Source organism: Mytilus californianus, unplaced genomic scaffold, assembly GCF_021869535.1.
Source record: "Mytilus californianus isolate M0D057914Y unplaced genomic scaffold, xbMytCali1.0.p SCAF_7, whole genome shotgun sequence".
Classification (NCBI taxonomy): domain Eukaryota; kingdom Metazoa; phylum Mollusca; class Bivalvia; order Mytilida; family Mytilidae; genus Mytilus; species Mytilus californianus.
Window position 1 is genome coordinate 90,131,199 of NW_026262723.1, and position 18,270 is coordinate 90,149,468.

Consider the following 18,270-nt stretch of genomic DNA (forward strand, 5'->3'; position numbering starts at 1 on the left):
TTTCCTGAAGAATAAATCATGCACGGAATCAGCCAATACCAGTATGTGGTTTGTTAAGGTCATGGATAAAACCCATGACCTTCTGCAATTAAAGGGAGTTAACTACCCCCAAGAAAGCATCTTGGCAAGAAAGACACATTATATCATTGGTCTGTTAGACATTAGCTATATAGACTGATCTTTAGATATATAGTAAAAAATAATAACTGAGTTTATTATTAATGTTAAACATAAGTTGATAGATTAAAAACTCCTGACTAGATCTCAAAGGTCAAAATACTATATAAAGTCATGAGTTAAGGACCATGTATTGTAAACTAATTCATGACTTTATAAAGTTAATGAGATATTTTTTTGTCTTGACATGAAAGCTTTTAGTAAAATATGATATTCTACTTCTGAGTTGATGGTTCCTGTTATAATTTATATATATATAGTAAACATGAAACAAAAGTTGATAGATTAAAACACCCTGACTAACAAGATAGACTGATGGCATTTTAGTGTTTGATATAGTGTTAAAGTAAGACACTTGTGTTGACCTCTAGAAGTTTAGTAGTGTTATTTGTGTCATTGGGTTGCTGTGTAATTGACATTTACTCCACATCTAATTTGTAGCTCACCTGGCATCAGTCGTCGGTTTACTTTAAAAAAAAATCTTCTCCTCTGAAACTGGCCAATTGGAACAAAACTTGGCCACAATCAGCATTGGGGTATCTGGTATAAAAGTGTGTCCAATGATCCTGCCAACCAACATGGCTAAAAATAGAACATATATTTTATGATTATTGCCCTTAAATGACAAGTTTTATCAATTTTTGCCCTTTGTCTTGAAGACTATATTAGTAATCGATAGAGAGAATCTTTAAATAGCAAAACTGATTAGCAAGACAAGATCTACAAATGAAACAACATGGCCCAAATCATGAGTCGACTCTTTATTGGAGTTATTGCCCTTGAATGACGAATTTTACCATTTCTTTTCGTTTTTGCCTATTATCTTGAAAACTCTAATAGACAGGAACTTTAAAAAGCAAAAATGATTAGAGGACAAGATCTACAACTATGCATCATGGCTGAAATTGTCATTCAACTCTTTATAGAAGTTATTGGCCTTAAATGACCATTCTTACCCTTTTTCATTTTGGGCAAAATAACAGAACATAGAGAAACTGTAAACAATAAAAATAATCATAAAAAAACGATGAAAAACAGATTTAGTCATGAATTATACACTAGGCTACAATGTTTGAGAGTGGTTATCATTGAGAATGCACATAGTACCAGGTGAGCGACACAGAGCCTCTTGTTTCATAAAAAATTGATATAATTTTCTAATAGGTCAGTTGTTAACGTAAAATACTGATGAATAATCATCTGAAATATTGTGTTTTATATTTAATTATCATGGTAAATTGTGAATTTGATAACTCTACACAAACAGTTGCAGTCTTTACTAGTCGCTTTTGTTGTTGTTGGGTTGCTGTCTCATTGAAATATACCACACCACCCATTTCCTTTTATTCAATCGAAAACAAAATACTGTATAGAGTCATGAACTTATTACAATTGACCGACAACAAGCACACTTCTATCTTGTTACTATCCCACAGGTTGATTGGTAGAGTAAAACAGAAAGACTGACAAGCTGTCATTAGTACACCTTATCATGGTCTTAACAATACATACTTAGTGCATGTACTAGAAAACTAATTTATTTGTATAAAAATAGTAAGAAGGAGATTGCCAATGTGTCAAAAGACCATAGGACAAGTACAGGTCACTGTACAGCCTTCAACATTGAATATGATATAGTGAAATAAGATAAGATAGCTTTACAAGAGATCATGTAATGACTTTATTTTGAACTGTTGGTTTGTCCTTTAAAACCCAGTTTCTGTTAACTTTCTGTACCAAAAAATCTCAGTATGCAAATTTGACAGTAAAAGCCCTGCAGGCCGAACATTTATCTTTGCTAGCTAATATATATATATATAAGTCTAAATTGAAAACAACGTTCAAACCTATGATAGGTTACATATAATCATGGCATGTACAATTTGTATGAATTATGAAGCTTGTTAAAACAAATAAAGTTTTTAGTGCTTACACTAAGTAGATGTACATGGTATTGACCTTTAAGTTCTGTACTCTTTGTGAGACATGTAAACATTCATGGTTTATCTACAGCTGGAAAATCTAAATTATTTTCATGTTTGTGTAAAACATGACAAAATATTTGAAAAAAGGAGGGTCTTAGAATTGTCAGTCAGAAAAATTGACATTAAACTAAAGTACTATTTCATATGTAAATCAATATGTCCAGATTTTAGCTCCTCCAATATGAAGGACCATATTTGAACTATGTCCATCTTAACCTGACACTTGTACAGGTATTATTATGTTCCTCTATTGTAATTTTTAAACAAATTTTCTTCAACCTTAGATGTATACCTTTAAATTCCTGTACATTCAGCTAAATTGAATCACCAACATTGCTACATCAGTTGAAGTATAAATACAGGATTTCTATAGTTATCATTACTTTTATTCATGTAATACTGTATTTCATGTTTTATCAAAACCACAAGTTTTATTTTCCTTGATTTATAGTGTACAAAGTCTGAATCCACCAAGAAAATTACCAGTATAGCTCAAAATAATAATGAGGATCATTTTATGCAGATCACTAATGCAGTTTGTGTTTCAGAAAATCTTGTTAAAAATTCCCTATTTAGTCATGAACAATTCAGAAAACTTATGATCAATTTTAGTGACATAAGTATATATTTTAGTGTCGGATATGCATTGACATATAAATCTGTGTCCCGTTAGGACTTTTGCCTGAAAATATGCCCACAACAAAAATGGCTTCACAGAATTATGAAAATTGAATTAATGTTTGTTTCTATTAATTGCCGTGATGTCACATGATTCCTAGTTTCTATAATTTCCATCATTTTTAAACAGAAAAAAAATTAATAATTGTATTATGTTTTCAGAGATGCATGTACACTGTTTTTCAAACATGATCCATTGAAGATCACGAAAGCTTCCAAACAGTATATGTATGATGAGAAAGACAATGCGTATCTGGACTGTATAAATAATGTCTGTCATGGTATGTATCTTCGGAAGTTCATGGCAGTGTTGGGGCTGTTCAATAGTTATATCTTTATATGTATTCTGCTCTTATCCCGAAGTTGTCCTTTTGTTGATTTATTTGCATTTAAATACAATTTGTACAGAGAAAAGTGGCACACAAAAGGTGATCAATTTAGGCACTGCAGTTTATATACTATGTTTGAAAATATTAATGTGTGTAATTTATATAATTTATGGCTGATTCAGGATTTTCAATAAGGAGATTTGTGTAATATACTAAAAAGTACAAATTTTTGACCATAAAAAGGCGGGTGGGTGCAGACCAGAACCAGTGTTGCTCTGTACTTTAAAGTAGAAATAAAGAAACAGTTTTTATTTGGTTTTAAATGGAAGTACAAGTGGAGGTCGTGTAGTGGTCATAAATTTTTTTAGATGGAGGTGTATAGAAGTAATTGGTTTTCTCAAGCAAAAAAGAAAATAGGTTCAATTCTATTCGCAGAATCAAACCTTAACAATAAAATAGTAATTGATAATGATAGTTTCAAAAACAATAATATATATAAACTTGCTTGCCTTTTCAATTCATCCATTGCATAAAGTCATGGTATGCCTGTAAGGTTCAAAATTACATGTAGAGGCTACATTTACTTTCACTAAAAGAATGACCATTGCTTGTACAGAGTAATCAACCTTTTGCCATGATGATACTAAGCATGGTATATATTTGATTTCAGTTGGCCATTGCCATCCATATGTGGTAGAGGCCGGATATGAACAAATGAAGACATTGAATACCAACTCCAGATTTCTTCATGATAATCTGGTAATGCTAGCAGAAAGACTTACTTCCACACTGCCAGAAGGCTTAAATACTGTGTATTTTACAAACTCAGGGTAAGTCTTACTTCCTCACTGCTGAAAGACTTAAATGTTTTGTATTTTACAAACTCAGGGTAAGTCTTACTTCCTCACTGCTGAAAGACTTAAATGTTTTGTATTTTACAAACTCAGGGTAAGACTTACATACACACTGCCAAAAGGCTTAAATGTTGTGTATGTTACAAACTCAGGGTAAGACATACATCACACTGCCAGAAGGCTTAAATGTGTATTTTACAAACACAGGGTAAGACTTACATCCCACTGCCAGAAGGCTCAACTGTTGTGTATTTTACAAACTCAGGGTAAGACTTATATCCACACTGCAAGAAGGCTTAAATGTTGTGTATTTTACAAACTCAGGAAAGACTAACATCCACACTGTCATAAGACTTAAATGTTGTGAATTTACAAACTCAGGGTATCACCAACTCAGTATTCAGGTCTGTGCTGGCATGAAATATCATTGATACTTTATTTTCTGTAAATTAGTTGTTTATAAAATGTTATAAAAAAATTATTCGATTCACTAAGGTTTTTCTACCCCCATGCATAGATAGCCTTTTTTTAACCTTTTTCATTTTTTTTGTTTTCAATATGGATTTCAATGCTCTTCAATTTATTGTCTCCCACATAACGCGTTGCGGGGGACATGGAAATACAGGGCGTCCGTCCGTCCTCATTAGCACTGTCACGGGTACAATTCTTGTCAGATTTTTATAAAACTTATACTATAGGTTAATATCAGCAATATCTCGGACACGTTATAAAATGGTGGACGATCGACTTTTTAAAAAAAGAGTTATGCCCCTTGGAAATATTAAATTTATGGAAAATGGCCTCGTTAGCGCTCTCACGGGTACAATTCTTGCCAGATTTTTATTAATCTTATACTATAGGTTAATATCAGCAATATCTCGGACAAGTTCTAAAATGGTGGACAATCGATTTTTGTTAAAAGAGTTATGCCCCTTGGAAATATTAAATTTATGGAAAATGGCCTCGTTAGCGCTCTCACAGGTACAATTCTTGCAAGATTTTTATAAAACTTATACTATAGGTTAATATCAGTAATATCTCGGACATGTTCTGTAATGGTGGACGATCAACTTTTTTAAAAAGAGTTATGCCCTTGGAAATATTAAATAAGTGCAACGTGGGGGAAATTGGAACTCTGTTCTTTTATTTTTATTTGGCCTTACAACTATTTTGATTCAAGTACCACTGATGAGTCTTTGCTAGACGAAGTGGGTGTGGCATACTTGAAAATTGTAAGCTTTGTATCTATGATGATTTTTTTCTCACTTTGTCATTCCATAGCCTTTTATAGCTAACAATATGTTATAGGTTTTATTTATTGGTGACCTGTAATAGTTCACATCTTTGTCCTTTGGTAGCTGATGGATAATTGTCTCATTGGTAATTACATGTATACCTAATCTCCTTGTTATTTTATAAACTGTCAGTGTACTATAAGGAGAATGAGTGTACTGAAGTATGAACTCTCAAATTATTGTTTTGTTCATAATTTCAGATCTGAAGCCACTGATCTTGCCATAAGACTTGCCAATCATCACACACATGGTTCAGAACAGATTACACTAGACCAGTAAGTTGTCTCAATAATATAAACTCTCTCTCTTTCATTAATAGTTGAGTAGAAAGTCTTGCACTATATAGATTTTAGTGTATTGCAACATTTAAGGGACATGTTTTGGTTTCAGATAATGCTTAAAATGTTTTGGAAAAGAGGAACAAGTTTTTGTGTCAAGCAAAAAAAAATAACATGTTTTGGCATTTGTTAAAGTCAAATAGACACATTTGGGTGAGATGGATATGTTTGAGAGGAAGCACATATAACAGGCTATTATTTGAACTTGGAATTATTTTTAATTATGGAATTTGCATAATTTCATGTATTTGAAATTTTTGATAAATTCCATGTTTATTAAGTATTATTATGTTTTGAGCGGTGCATAACACTTTCCACACAATGTATTTTGTATAGATAGTGTTGTGCGCGGCACAGTACATTCTATTGAAAAATGTGCTATCTTCTTTGTAATAGAAAGTGTTGTGCGCCGCACAGAACATTATAATACAGAATAAACATGGAATTCATAAAAAATTTCAAGCACAAGAAATAATGCAAATTCCATAATTAAAAATAATTCCAAGTTCAAATAATAGCCTGTTATATTTAGAATGTTATAGATAGATAGATATATTGAAAACATGAAATAAAAACAACATAAAAATGATTTGGCACAAAAATGTTATAGTATGTAAAGTAATGATTTTTTTGTTTTGTTTTTAGTGCATACCATGGACATGTGATTTCAGCATTAGATATATCACCATATAAACTGGGAACGTGTACTGATGGTATTCATACACACTCAAAAAATATCCACATTGTAAGTCACATGATTTATTCTCAGTAAATTATCAAGTATAACAATTATCATATACATGTATGTATACCCATGTCTTAAAAGGCTTTAGCATTTGTTTATCATAAGTGCTCCTTATACAGAAAAAGAAAAATGTTACAAATATCCAAAAAAATAAAAAATAAAAATAAGGGCAGTTTAAATCTCACCTGCCAACTCTCCCACTTTATGGGGGATATTCCCAATATTGACATGAGTTATAAAACTCAATTATTTAGACTAAAGACTTTTAAAAAGGTATTCTGAATAATAAAAAAAATACATTCAAAAACTTACATACTCATTCCAAACAATAGATATTCTAATTAAGTACACTAACGACATGTATTTGTATGAATTAAGGTCATCTTGTGCTTAAAATCCCCCAATGGAGATTTTGAAAAGTTGGCAGGTATGAATTAGTATCAACCAATCTAGTACTGGAGGAACAATCAGCAATACTTGTGAACAAGTTTTCTTTGCGGCAAAATGACAAAGATTAAACCTGATATAACTATACCCAGCTACTTAGCAATTGGTTTCTAAAACGGGACAAGCAAATGGACATGTGGCATGTTTGAATTAGTTTTTTTGAAGAACTCAGCTCTTCCCATTTATATCTCAATTAGCTGATTGCCAAAAAGGTACATAAAAGAACATATATTAAAACTCAGTACAGTAAAAGCACATAAAAATACATATAAAACTGGTATAAAAATTTTATAAATTATACATAAAACAAACCACAAGTAAAAGAAAAACAATATAAACACTACAAAAGTTCAAAAGAGTCCCATCTTATACTAGGATCAACAATATGTTATCTGCATGAAATATTCTACGTTATTTGGTCTCTGGTGGGGAGTTGTCTGATTGGCAATCATACCACATCTTCTTTTTATATAGGCAAATCAATAGATAAATGTCAAGTGTGACAACTTTTTCAACAACCACATTAAGACGGCAAATATCCCAGAACTTACAATTACCAAAAGTCGGAGGACTTAACCTGCTGACTTTAAATTCTTTATTCCTACACAGTAATATATATGGCTGTGTAGCAAGGTCATAGAAACATCTTCTATTCAGTACCTGTACATTACTGAGTCAATCTGAGGAAAAATAGAGACTGTAACTATCTTGAAAACAATGTATGACGTGTATGTTAAAGCAAATGTTGCAGGTGTCTGTATAGACAGTTGTCCCCTGTATCTTTGTTTTTTGTTGGCTGAAAACCAGACCCATGATTCCCATCAGACAACCTTGCACACTTGTATTTTGCTATAACTACAAAAACCTAGGCTGTCAATCAAACCTGCATACTGATGAAAAGACTAGCAACATGTTATCTATCTACTGATGTATGCAGATTATGTGTCTAGAGACTTTGACCACCCCAAAGACAATGTAATGTGGCACATCTTTACACTAATATATAGGTGACAGGTATCAGTTTACTGATATCTACATATTTTGTAGGTTCCCTGTCCAGATATCTACAGAGGGAAGTATAGAGACTGTGACTACCCTGAGGACAATATGGGACACCTGTATGCTAATGAGGTCAAGGCTGTGATTGATAAACTCAAGAAAGAGAAGAAACAGGTTTCAATGTTTATAGCAGAATCGATGCAGAGCTGTGCTGGGCAGGTGATTTTTCCAGAAGGATATCTACAGAAAGTTTACAAGTAGGTTGCTTCTTAATTTGTAACAAAATCCTGTTTGATGAGACTTCACAAAAAAATGGCCACCCTACCTATAAGGTGCCACCCTTCCTGTAAGTGCCATCTTTCCTATAAAGTGCCATCCTTCCTGTAAGGTGCCACCCTTTCTGTAAAGTGCCATCCAACCAGTAAGGTGCCACCTTATCCCTTTTCTTGTTTCTTATTCATTTGAGCTATTTCTGTTTTATTCAATCCTGCATTTCGGGGGACATAGAAATACCGGTTGTCCGTCTGGTCTTCTTAGCGCTCTCACATGTTCAATTCTTGCTAGATTTTAATGAAACTTATGTCATAGGTTTATATCACAATGATTTGGACAAGTTCGTAAATCTGTGCGGATCAATTATTATTAAAAGAGTTATGCCCCTTGGAAACATTATTTATATGGAAAATTGCATTGTTAGCGCTCTCATGTGTTCAATTCTTGCCAGATGTTTATGAAATTTATATTATATGTTTATATCATCACTGTCTTTGATGAGTTCAAAAATCAGTGCTGATCAAATATTTGTAAAAGAGTTATGCCCCTTGGAAATATTGATTATATGTAAAATTGCATTGTCAGTACTCTCATGTGTTCAATTATTGCCAGAATTTTATGAAACTTATATCATAGGTTTATATCAGCAATGTCTTTGACACTTTTTAAGATAAGTGCTGATCAAATATTTTTAGCAATTATGCCCCTTGGAAGTATTAATTATAATGGAAATCACATTGTATTTACTCTCAAGCCTGCATTTCTCTATGATATTTATAAAAAGTTTTAAAGCAAAGTGCTTTTTTTAGTTATTGACCTTGTACCTTGGATAGATAAAATATGTGCAACGCAATGGACATTGGAACTTTTATTTTATATTAAAATGATTTGACATATTTATACGACCTCAAAAAATTTGTTGCCTCGTATAATGCTATGATGTCGTCGTCGTCAGAAGACACATTTGGTTTCCGGACAATAACTTTAGTTTATGTGAATGGATCTCTATGAAATTTTACCAGAAGGTTCAGTACCACAAAAGGAAGGTGGGATTGATTTTGAGGGTTATGATATCAACAGTTTAGAAATTAGTGGCCAAAAACAAGCATTTTTGTAGTTTCCGGACAATAACTTGTGTGTAAGTGTATGGATCTCTCTGAAATTGTACCACAAAGTTCCATATCACAAAGGGAAGGCTTGGATTGAGTTTGGGGTTATTGCCCCATACGTTCAAGGATACGGGGCAAAAAAGGGGCCAAAAACAAGCATTTTTCTAGTTTCCAGACAATAACTTGTGTTGAAGTGTATGGATCTCTCTAAAATTGTACTACATGGTTCCATACCACAAAGGGAAGGCTGGGATTGAGTTTGGGGGTAATTACTCCAAGGGGGGGTTCAAAAAGTTTGGGGGGATTTTTTTTCTTCAAAATTTTTTTGAATCTTCAATTGCACAGTATTGCGCAATAGCAAGAAATCTTCAATTGCTCAGTATTGCACAATAGTTTAGTATTGTACAATAGCACAGTATTGGGCAATAGCAAGAAATCTTCAATTGCACAGTATTGTGCAATAGCACAGTATTGCGCAACAACACAGTATTGCACAATAGCAAGAAATCTTCAATTGCACAGTTTTGTACAATAGCACAGTATTGCGCAATAGCAAGAAATCTTCAATTGCGCAATAGCAAGAAATCTTCAATTGCACAGTATTGTGCAATAGCACAATATTGCGCAATAGCAAGAAATCTTCAATTGCACAGTATTGCGCAATAACAAGAAATCTTCAATTGTATCAACAACACAGTATTGTGCAACAGCACAGTATTGCGCAATAGCAAGAAATCTTCAATTGCACAGTATTGCAAAAAAGCAAGAAATTTAATTGCGCAATAGCAAGAAATCTTCAATTGAAAATAAATACAAATCTTTTAACCAATTTCAGTGGGATTAATTTTAAGTCTTTAATTTTTGGGGGTTCTAACCTTGTATTACTTTTTTGGATATTGGGCCCCATTTTTAAATTGGTCTATATTGAGGTCAAAAGGGTCCAAAATTAAACTTTGTTTGATTTCATTACAAACTGAATTATTGCGGCTGTATGATATGCTGAATCTTATTATCTTATTGCATTTAATTTTTTTATTTTGGGCCCTGTTTTCAAATAAGTCCATATTAAGGTTTGAAGGGTCCAAAATTAAACATTGTTTGATTTCAACTAAAATTAAATTTTTGGTGTTTTTTTTATATGCTGAATTGAACCATGTTGTTAGATTTTGGATATCAGACCAATTTTTAAGATCTTTGACTGCATTTATTTTGTGTCAGAAACCTATATTATGTCAAAAATTTGATCACAATCCATATTCAGACAGTATCAAGCTTGAATATTGTGTCCAAACTTGCCCCAACTGTTCAGGGTTTGACCTCTGCGGTCGTATCAGGCTGCGCTCAGGGAAGCATTTTAGTACATTACAATTAGTGTTATAGAGAATATATTCAGATGTACAAATAGTGTCAATGATTATGGAAAGTTGAATTTATTACATATTTGTGAATTTAGTTAATTTAAGACATACTGCTTGATTTGAGGTTTATGTTGTTTTTACAGACAAACATTATATTGCCACTATTAAAAAAAGTAGATCCCTAAGGGATTAGTTTGTAGGTTGTATACATCTTTCAATGCACCAACTACCATTAAAAGTTGTGATTTAAACAAATCTCAAGATTACAATCGCAAATTAAATGAAAAATAGTTCTGAAAACTGAAGGTGCATTTAAACTATGCCAAAAACATTTTAATAAATGTTTCTTTTGATTTTAATTTCACAGTTAGTACATCAAATGTTGAATGTGTAGTGCTTTATTCCATTAGTATGTTATTTTAATTCTGTAGAAGTAATTTTTAGGTTGCTAAAAATATGGACTGTGCTATACCTGTATTACAGGGTTAATTGTTATACAACCACCCAGACAAACACCTATTGTATTTTGTTTGTTGACTAAGGTTGAATACCTCATAGATTTTTCAAAAGATAGCATAGCTTGAAAACATGAAACTGAACAGGTATTATTTACAGAGTAATTGATTCAATGTTCTGATTATTTTGACTCTTAATTCTCTATTTATATTTAAGTTACTGGTATTCTTATATGATAAGTTATTTTTTAATGGGTTATTAGTTGAAGGGGACTTTAGGTTTGCACTCCATCCGTCAGTCCGGCAAATCAGTTTTCCACACTTTTTTTCTTCGTGCTTGAAGATATTGATTTGATATTTGGTATGTTGTTTTATCATGACAAGTTACAGATCAAGTTCGAATTTTGTTCTGGTCTGATGATTTTGTACAGAGTTATGGTCCTTGGACTTAGAAAATTCACTTAAATAATCAGTTTTCCACACTTTTTTTCGTCATGCTTGAAGATATTGACTTGATATTTGTTATATAGTTACACCATGACAAGTTATAGATCAGGTTAGCATTTTGTTCCAGTACAACAGGTAGGGGACTATGTATTGCCATGCAATACTCACAGAATGCTTGTTCTTTTAGAGGTTATTTTAAGGTTATTTTTTTATGGGTTATTCTTTTAAAGGTTATATTTTTATGGGTTATTTATGAATTTACAATTTAAAAAAATATATTTATTATCTCAGAAATAATAAAACATTAAACAAAGATCAAGCCTTTATATATTTACTTAGAATTTAACTTTAAGATATCTCAAAATGCTTTTAAAATATGTCTTGGATTTTTTTTGGCTGCATCTGCCCAGTACTATCAAAATTTTAGATCACAGAAGATATTTGACTTCTGTACACAGCTTTGTTTACAGTTGTACTTTTGAGTTGTAGAATCCATTCAAACATTTTTTTCAACCACATAAGAATTTGCCATTAACTAATAAAAGTATTTGTAAGGCATTAGGAATACTGTAACTTAACTTATTTTTGTGACTTTTGTAATTAAAAAAAATTGATGCAACTATAAGTAATTGTGAGTATGTTAAACTTGGATCTTCTTTATGAATACATTAACAAACACAGAGAAAAATCCTGAAAATAAATACCATAAAGTTGGCTAGATAGAGCTAATTGGTAATTTTAGTGTTACCACTGGTAAATAAAGTATCCACAAAAATCAGTTGGCTAACAGTATCTAGAGTGTTGCCTTGATTAGTTTACACTGCTCACAATATCAAGAACAAGTAGATTATATCAGTACACACTGCAATTATCACACTGCTTTATGTGTTTAGTATGACTCTTTAACAGGTATGTCCATGATGCAGGAGGAATATGTATAGCTGATGAGGTCCAGGTGGGCTTTGGAAGGGCTGGCTCACATTTCTGGACCTTCCAAACACAAGGTAGTCACATGAGTTACTTTATTTAATTTATTTATTGTTTTTATCAAATTATGATAAATTGCTATACACAGGTTATTGTAAAGTAGGAGTTTGCGTGAGGGGTTTATTTTTGCTAAAATCAGAAATAAAATAAAATCGCTAGAAAATGCTCTGGCATGTATTTGATATTTAAGGAAGATCAGAGAGAAAAGGGACCAGAAATAGAGCCAAAATAAAACATTGTGAACTGGTTCAGGTAAAGAAATCTTGAAATTTAATGTCAGCAAATATTTTCCTCTTTACAAAATCTTCTTTTAGACTATATTGGCATATTACTCATTCATTTTTATAAAAAAAAAAACCAAAAGCAATGACTTTTACCTTCGAATTTCTAAATTCATTTACGGTGGTACATAATACTACAGGGAGATAACTCTGTAAAAATCAGCTGAACGTTTTAATCACGTTCTATTGTTAAGAAAATATTAAGCTTTTCAAAATTAGTGTTTGTCAAACTGCTATATATCCAATGAAATTTTTCCGATAAAGTGTGTGGTTCAAATTTTTTGAAATTTTTATATTTTTGCCAAAGGGTCAAAGTAAATATTTTGTCAACATTTTATGAAAATTAAACGAGTCAAATTAATTTTAGTCAAGGTGTTTGGTACCACCTTAAATCATAATTTAAAAAAAAATATCATATAGCCTGTGTCATAAAACTTGGCTAAGAATGTTACTCTGTATATTACATATATATGTCGAAAAACTTTTATTTCAGTGTTTACTTTTTTTGTCACATAGCATTAGATAGATGTAGATATAGATACATTTCTTTTTACCATTCAAGGGCCCATGAGGGGCATTGCTAAATGTATACATTCAAATTGTTAAAACAAGAAACATATCATGAGAACAATACATTGACATACATTGTACGTGTAAATCATAAGTTATCATTATACATGTAAATGAAACCACATATGATAAGTGAACCACAAATTTAAATGTTCAACCAATTACAAATGTTATGTAGGCTTGTATGCAGATTTTGGTGATTCCTCAAAAATAAGGTATCCACGAAAATGCAAGTTTTCCTCAATCCACGAAAATAAATTAATCCAAAGTAGTAGAATTAATTACTTGATCTTTAATACACAGTTGTACTTGTTCTGACTTTGTTGTGCCTGTAGATATTGAGCAGAGTTATGCTGCTTCACTTGTTAAGAGTATACAAGTGGGTAACTGACTGAGGTTGTGTTGGTCCACATGACCTACTTTTTACAGAAATAATATGTTTCAATGTTCTTTATAAAAATTCATTAATAGAATATTTCATCATAATTGTTTCAGCAATAATAGCTTCAAAGATTTGAAGGGCCATAACTAGTGTCAATAAAGTATTTCAATTTTTTTAATAATTTGAGACATCTTGGATTGTAAAATAGCAGTACAAAATTGGTCTAGTTCTTTGCTTAAATCTGCAAGTTTTGAGACAGATTGACAATAAATGTGTAAGACTGTTTGTGTAAATCAATAAAAATAAATGATTTATTGCACTGTACAGACCATTTTAACAAATATCAAATATTTGTTATGTTCAATTCAAATTCTCAGCCATATAAGGGGAGATAACTCCTATAGTAAAAATTGTTTATGTAATAGAATGTTAATGAAATTTTCATTTTTAACTTGTAGCAAGAAAGCAAGTTTGGTAAAACCTTTTTTTTTAATTTTCTTAAAGCATAATATAAAAGCAGTCTTCTCGTATGTTATTTCAAAATTCTATCTCATTTATTTCTATTTTTTCACAAAAAAGTGTTTTTTCATGAATAATCTATGCAAAATTGGGCAATTTTGCAGATTTGTAGCTTGAAAAACAGCAAGGTGACCCATATTTTTTCTTATTTAAAAAAAAAAGCATGGTAACATCTTCATTTCGGTCAAGTATAAGAAAATTCCATCTAAAGAAATATATAGTAATGTTTCACCTTAAGTTTCCTTCAAAATCTATAAGATCTATTTCATTGATTTTTATTTGACAAAAACATTAGTGGTGTCATTGGCTTTTATTGATTCCTAGTTTAGAGGGGCTCAACTAAGGTAAACCTTTTAAGATTTTTTGAATGGTTTCTTTTCCTTTATAAATGTCTAAGCTACTAAAAATATAGAGTAACTATGCCCTACCATCTTCAAGAACTACCCTTTATTTTTATACTTAAAAGTTTGTGCGATTTCCTCTGGGATTGCTACACAATAATAAGTGATGTTATGATAAACAGTTAAATTGTTGAATAATAAATGTTGACTGGATTGTAATCTTTTTCAGTTCAATGACCATATTGTATAACACTGATAATACAGTTTTGATCATAACATCAGGATCTGAAAATTCTAATGTATTTTCCATAACTCATTACAGATTTTATTTAAATATAAATTTAGAATATATTTTACTGAAAGGGAAGCAAGCTTGAGCAAATTTTTTCTTCTTTTTTATTATATATTTTAGAGTTATTTCCCTTTGTAGCTAATTTTATTAAAATTTCTGTTTTATTGTAAAAAGTGAAATAAATCATACAAATTGTCGTGTATTGGTTGGAAGTAGGAAAACATAAGATATAGTCAGATGTTTATACGACCGCAACAAATTTTTTGCGTTGTATAATGCTATGATGTCGCATCGTCGTCTGCGTCGTCAGAAGACACATTTGGTTTCCAGACAATAACTTTAGTTTAAGTGAATGGATCTCTATGAATTTTTACCAGAAGGATCGATACCACAAAAGGAAGGTTGAGATTGATTTTGTGGGTGATGGTACCAACAGTTTAGGAAAAAGGGGCCAAAAACAACCATTTTTGTAGTTTCCGGACAATAAATTGTGTGTTAGTGTATGGATCTCTCTGAAATTGTACCACAAGATTCCATATCACAAAGGGAAGGCTGGGATTGAGTTTGGGGTTAATTGCCCTAAACGTTCAGGAATTAGGGGCAAAAAAGGGACCAAAAAACAAGCATTTTTCTAGTTTCCAGACAATAACTTGTGTTTAAGTGTATGGATCTCTCTAAAATTGTACTACAAGGTTCCATACCATAACGAGAAGGCTGGGATTGAGTTTGGGGGTAATTACACCAAAATGGGGGGTGGGGGGTTCAAAAAGTTGGGGGGATTTTTTTTCCAATTTTTTTTTGGGGGGGGGGGGGGGGGGGGGCATTTTTTTTCTTCAAAATTTTTGAAATCTTCAATTGCACAGTATTGCGCAATAGCAAGAAATCTTCAATTGCACAGTATTGCGCAATAGCAAGAAATCTTCAATTGCACAGTATTGCACAATAGCACAGTATTGCGCAATAGCAAAAAATCTTCAACTGCACAGTATTGCGCAATAGCAAGAAATCTTCAATTGCACAGTATTGTACAATAGCAAAAAATCTTCAATTGCACAGTATTGCGCAATAGCAAGAAATCTTCAATTGAAAACAAATACAAATGTTTTAACCAATTTCGATAGGATTAATTAAGTCTTTAATTTTTAGGGGTTCTTACCTTGTATAATTTTTTTGGATATTGGGCCCCATTTTTAAATTGGTCTACATTGAGGTTAAAAGGGTCCAAAATTAAATTTTGTATGATTTCATCAAAAACTGAATTATTGCGGCTGTATGATTTGCTGAATCTTATTGTGCATTTAGATTTTTATTTTGGGCCCTGTTTTTAAATTAGTTCATATTAAGGTTTGAAGGGTCCAAAATTAAACTTTGTTTGATTTCAACTAAAATTAAATTATTGGTGTTTTTATATATGCTGAATTGAACCATGTTAGATTTTGGATATCAGACCATTCTAGGTAATTTAAATGTCCCATTTCAAATTTTTAAGATCTTGACCACATTTATTTTGTGTCAGAAACCCATATTATGTCAAAAATTTGATCACAATCCAAATTCAGATAGTATCAAGCTTGAATATTGTTTTACCAGAAGGATCAATACTACAAAAGGAAGGTTGAGATTGATTTTGTGGGTGATGGTACCAACAGTTTAGGAAAAAGGGGCCAAAAACAACCATTTTTGTAGTTTCCGGACAATAAATTGTGTGTTAGTGTATGGATCTCTCTGAAATTGTACCACAAGATTCCATATCACAAAGGGAAGGCTGGGATTGAGTTTGGGGTTAATTGCCCTAAACGTTCAGGAATTAGGGGCAAAAAAGGGACCAAAAAACAAGCATTTTTCTAGTTTCCAGACAATAACTTGTGTTTAAGTGTATGGATCTCTCTAAAATTGTACTACAAGGTTCCATACCATAACGAGAAGGCTGGGATTGAGTTTGGGGGTAATTACACCAAAATGGGGGGTGGGGGGTTCAAAAAGTTGGGGGGATTTTTTTTCCAATTTTTTTTTGGGGGGGGCATTTTTTTTCTTCAAAATTTTTGAAATCTTCAATTGCACAGTATTGCGCAATAGCAAGAAATCTTCAATTGCACAGTATTGCGCAATAGCAAGAAATCTTCAATTGCACAGTATTGCACAATAGCACAGTATTGCGCAATAGCAAGAAATCTTCAACTGCACAGTATTGCGCAATAGCAAGAAATCTTCAATTGCACATGTTGTACAATAGCAAAAAATCTTCAATTGCACAGTATTGCGCAATAGCAAGAAATCTTCAATTGCACATGTTGTACAATAGCAAAAAATCTTCAATTGCACAGTATTGCGCAATAGCAAGAAATCTTCAATTGAAAACAAATACAAATGTTTTAACCAATTTCGATAGGATTAATTAGGTCTTTAATTTTTAGGGGTTCTTACCTTGTATAATTTTTTTGGATATTGGGCCCCATTTTTAAATTGGTCTACATTGAGGTTAAAAGGGTCCAAAATTAAATTTTGTATGATTTCATCAAAAACTGAATTATTGCGGCTGTATGATTTGCTGAATCTTATTGTGCATTTAGATTTTTATTTTGGGCCCTGTTTTTAAATTAGTTCATATTAAGGTTTGAAGGGTCCAAAATTAAACTTTGTTTGATTTCAACTAAAATTAAATTATTGGTGTTTTTTTATATGCTGAATTGAACCATGTTAGATTTTGGATATCAGACCATTCTAGGTAATTTAAATGTCCCATTTCAAATTTTAAGATCTTGACCACATTTATTTTGTGTCAGAAACCCATATTATGTCAAAAATTTGATCACAATCCAAATTCAGATAGTATCAAGCTTGAATATTGTTTTACCAGAAGGATCAATACCACAAAAGGAAGGTTGAGATTGATTTTGTGGGTGATGGTACCAACAGTTTAGGAAAAAGGGGCCAAAAACAACCATTTTTGTAGTTTCCGGACAATAAATTGTGTGTTAGTGTATGGATCTCTCTGAAATTGTACCACAAGATTCCATATCACAAAGGGAAGGCTGGGATTGAGTTTGGGGTTAATTGCCCTAAACGTTCAGGAATTAGGGGCAAAAAAGGGACCAAAAAACAAGCATTTTTCTAGTTTCCAGACAATAACTTGTGTTTAAGTGTATGGATCTCTCTAAAATTGTACTACAAGGTTCCATACCATAACGAGAAGGCTGGGATTGAGTTTGGGGGTAATTACACCAAAATGGGGGGTGGGGGGTTCAAAAAGTTGGGGGGATTTTTTTTCCAATTTTTTTGGGGGGGGGCATTTTTTTTCTTCAAAATTTTTGAAATCTTCAATTGCACAGTATTGCGCAATAGCAAGAAATCTTCAATTGCACAGTATTGCGCAATAGCAAGAAATCTTCAATTGCACAGTATTGCACAA

At 32.0% G+C, this 18,270-nt stretch overlaps 1 protein-coding gene and 1 long non-coding RNA gene across 3 annotated transcripts in view; one reads left to right on the forward strand and one right to left on the reverse strand.

The window, feature by feature from the left end:
- LOC127708683 (5-phosphohydroxy-L-lysine phospho-lyase-like) overlaps window positions 1-18,270 on the forward strand; it is a 32,546-nt gene that overhangs the window by 2,913 nt on the left and 11,363 nt on the right. For both annotated transcript variants that reach the window (XM_052213795.1, XM_052213796.1), the window contains exons 2-7: window positions 3,003-3,121; window positions 3,840-3,999; window positions 5,519-5,593; window positions 6,302-6,401; window positions 7,896-8,104; window positions 12,399-12,493. In XM_052213795.1, the coding sequence (XP_052069755.1) occupies window positions 3,003-3,121; window positions 3,840-3,999; window positions 5,519-5,593; window positions 6,302-6,401; window positions 7,896-8,104; window positions 12,399-12,493 (758 nt within the window). The remainder of the gene's footprint in view (window positions 1-3,002; window positions 3,122-3,839; window positions 4,000-5,518; window positions 5,594-6,301; window positions 6,402-7,895; window positions 8,105-12,398; window positions 12,494-18,270) is intronic.
- LOC127708769 (uncharacterized) lies at window positions 9,548-16,815 on the reverse strand. Its single transcript, XR_007985378.1, has 2 exons — window positions 16,018-16,815; window positions 9,548-10,104 (listed from the first exon to the last, which is right to left on the reverse strand). It is a non-coding gene; the product is annotated as an uncharacterized LOC127708769 (long non-coding RNA).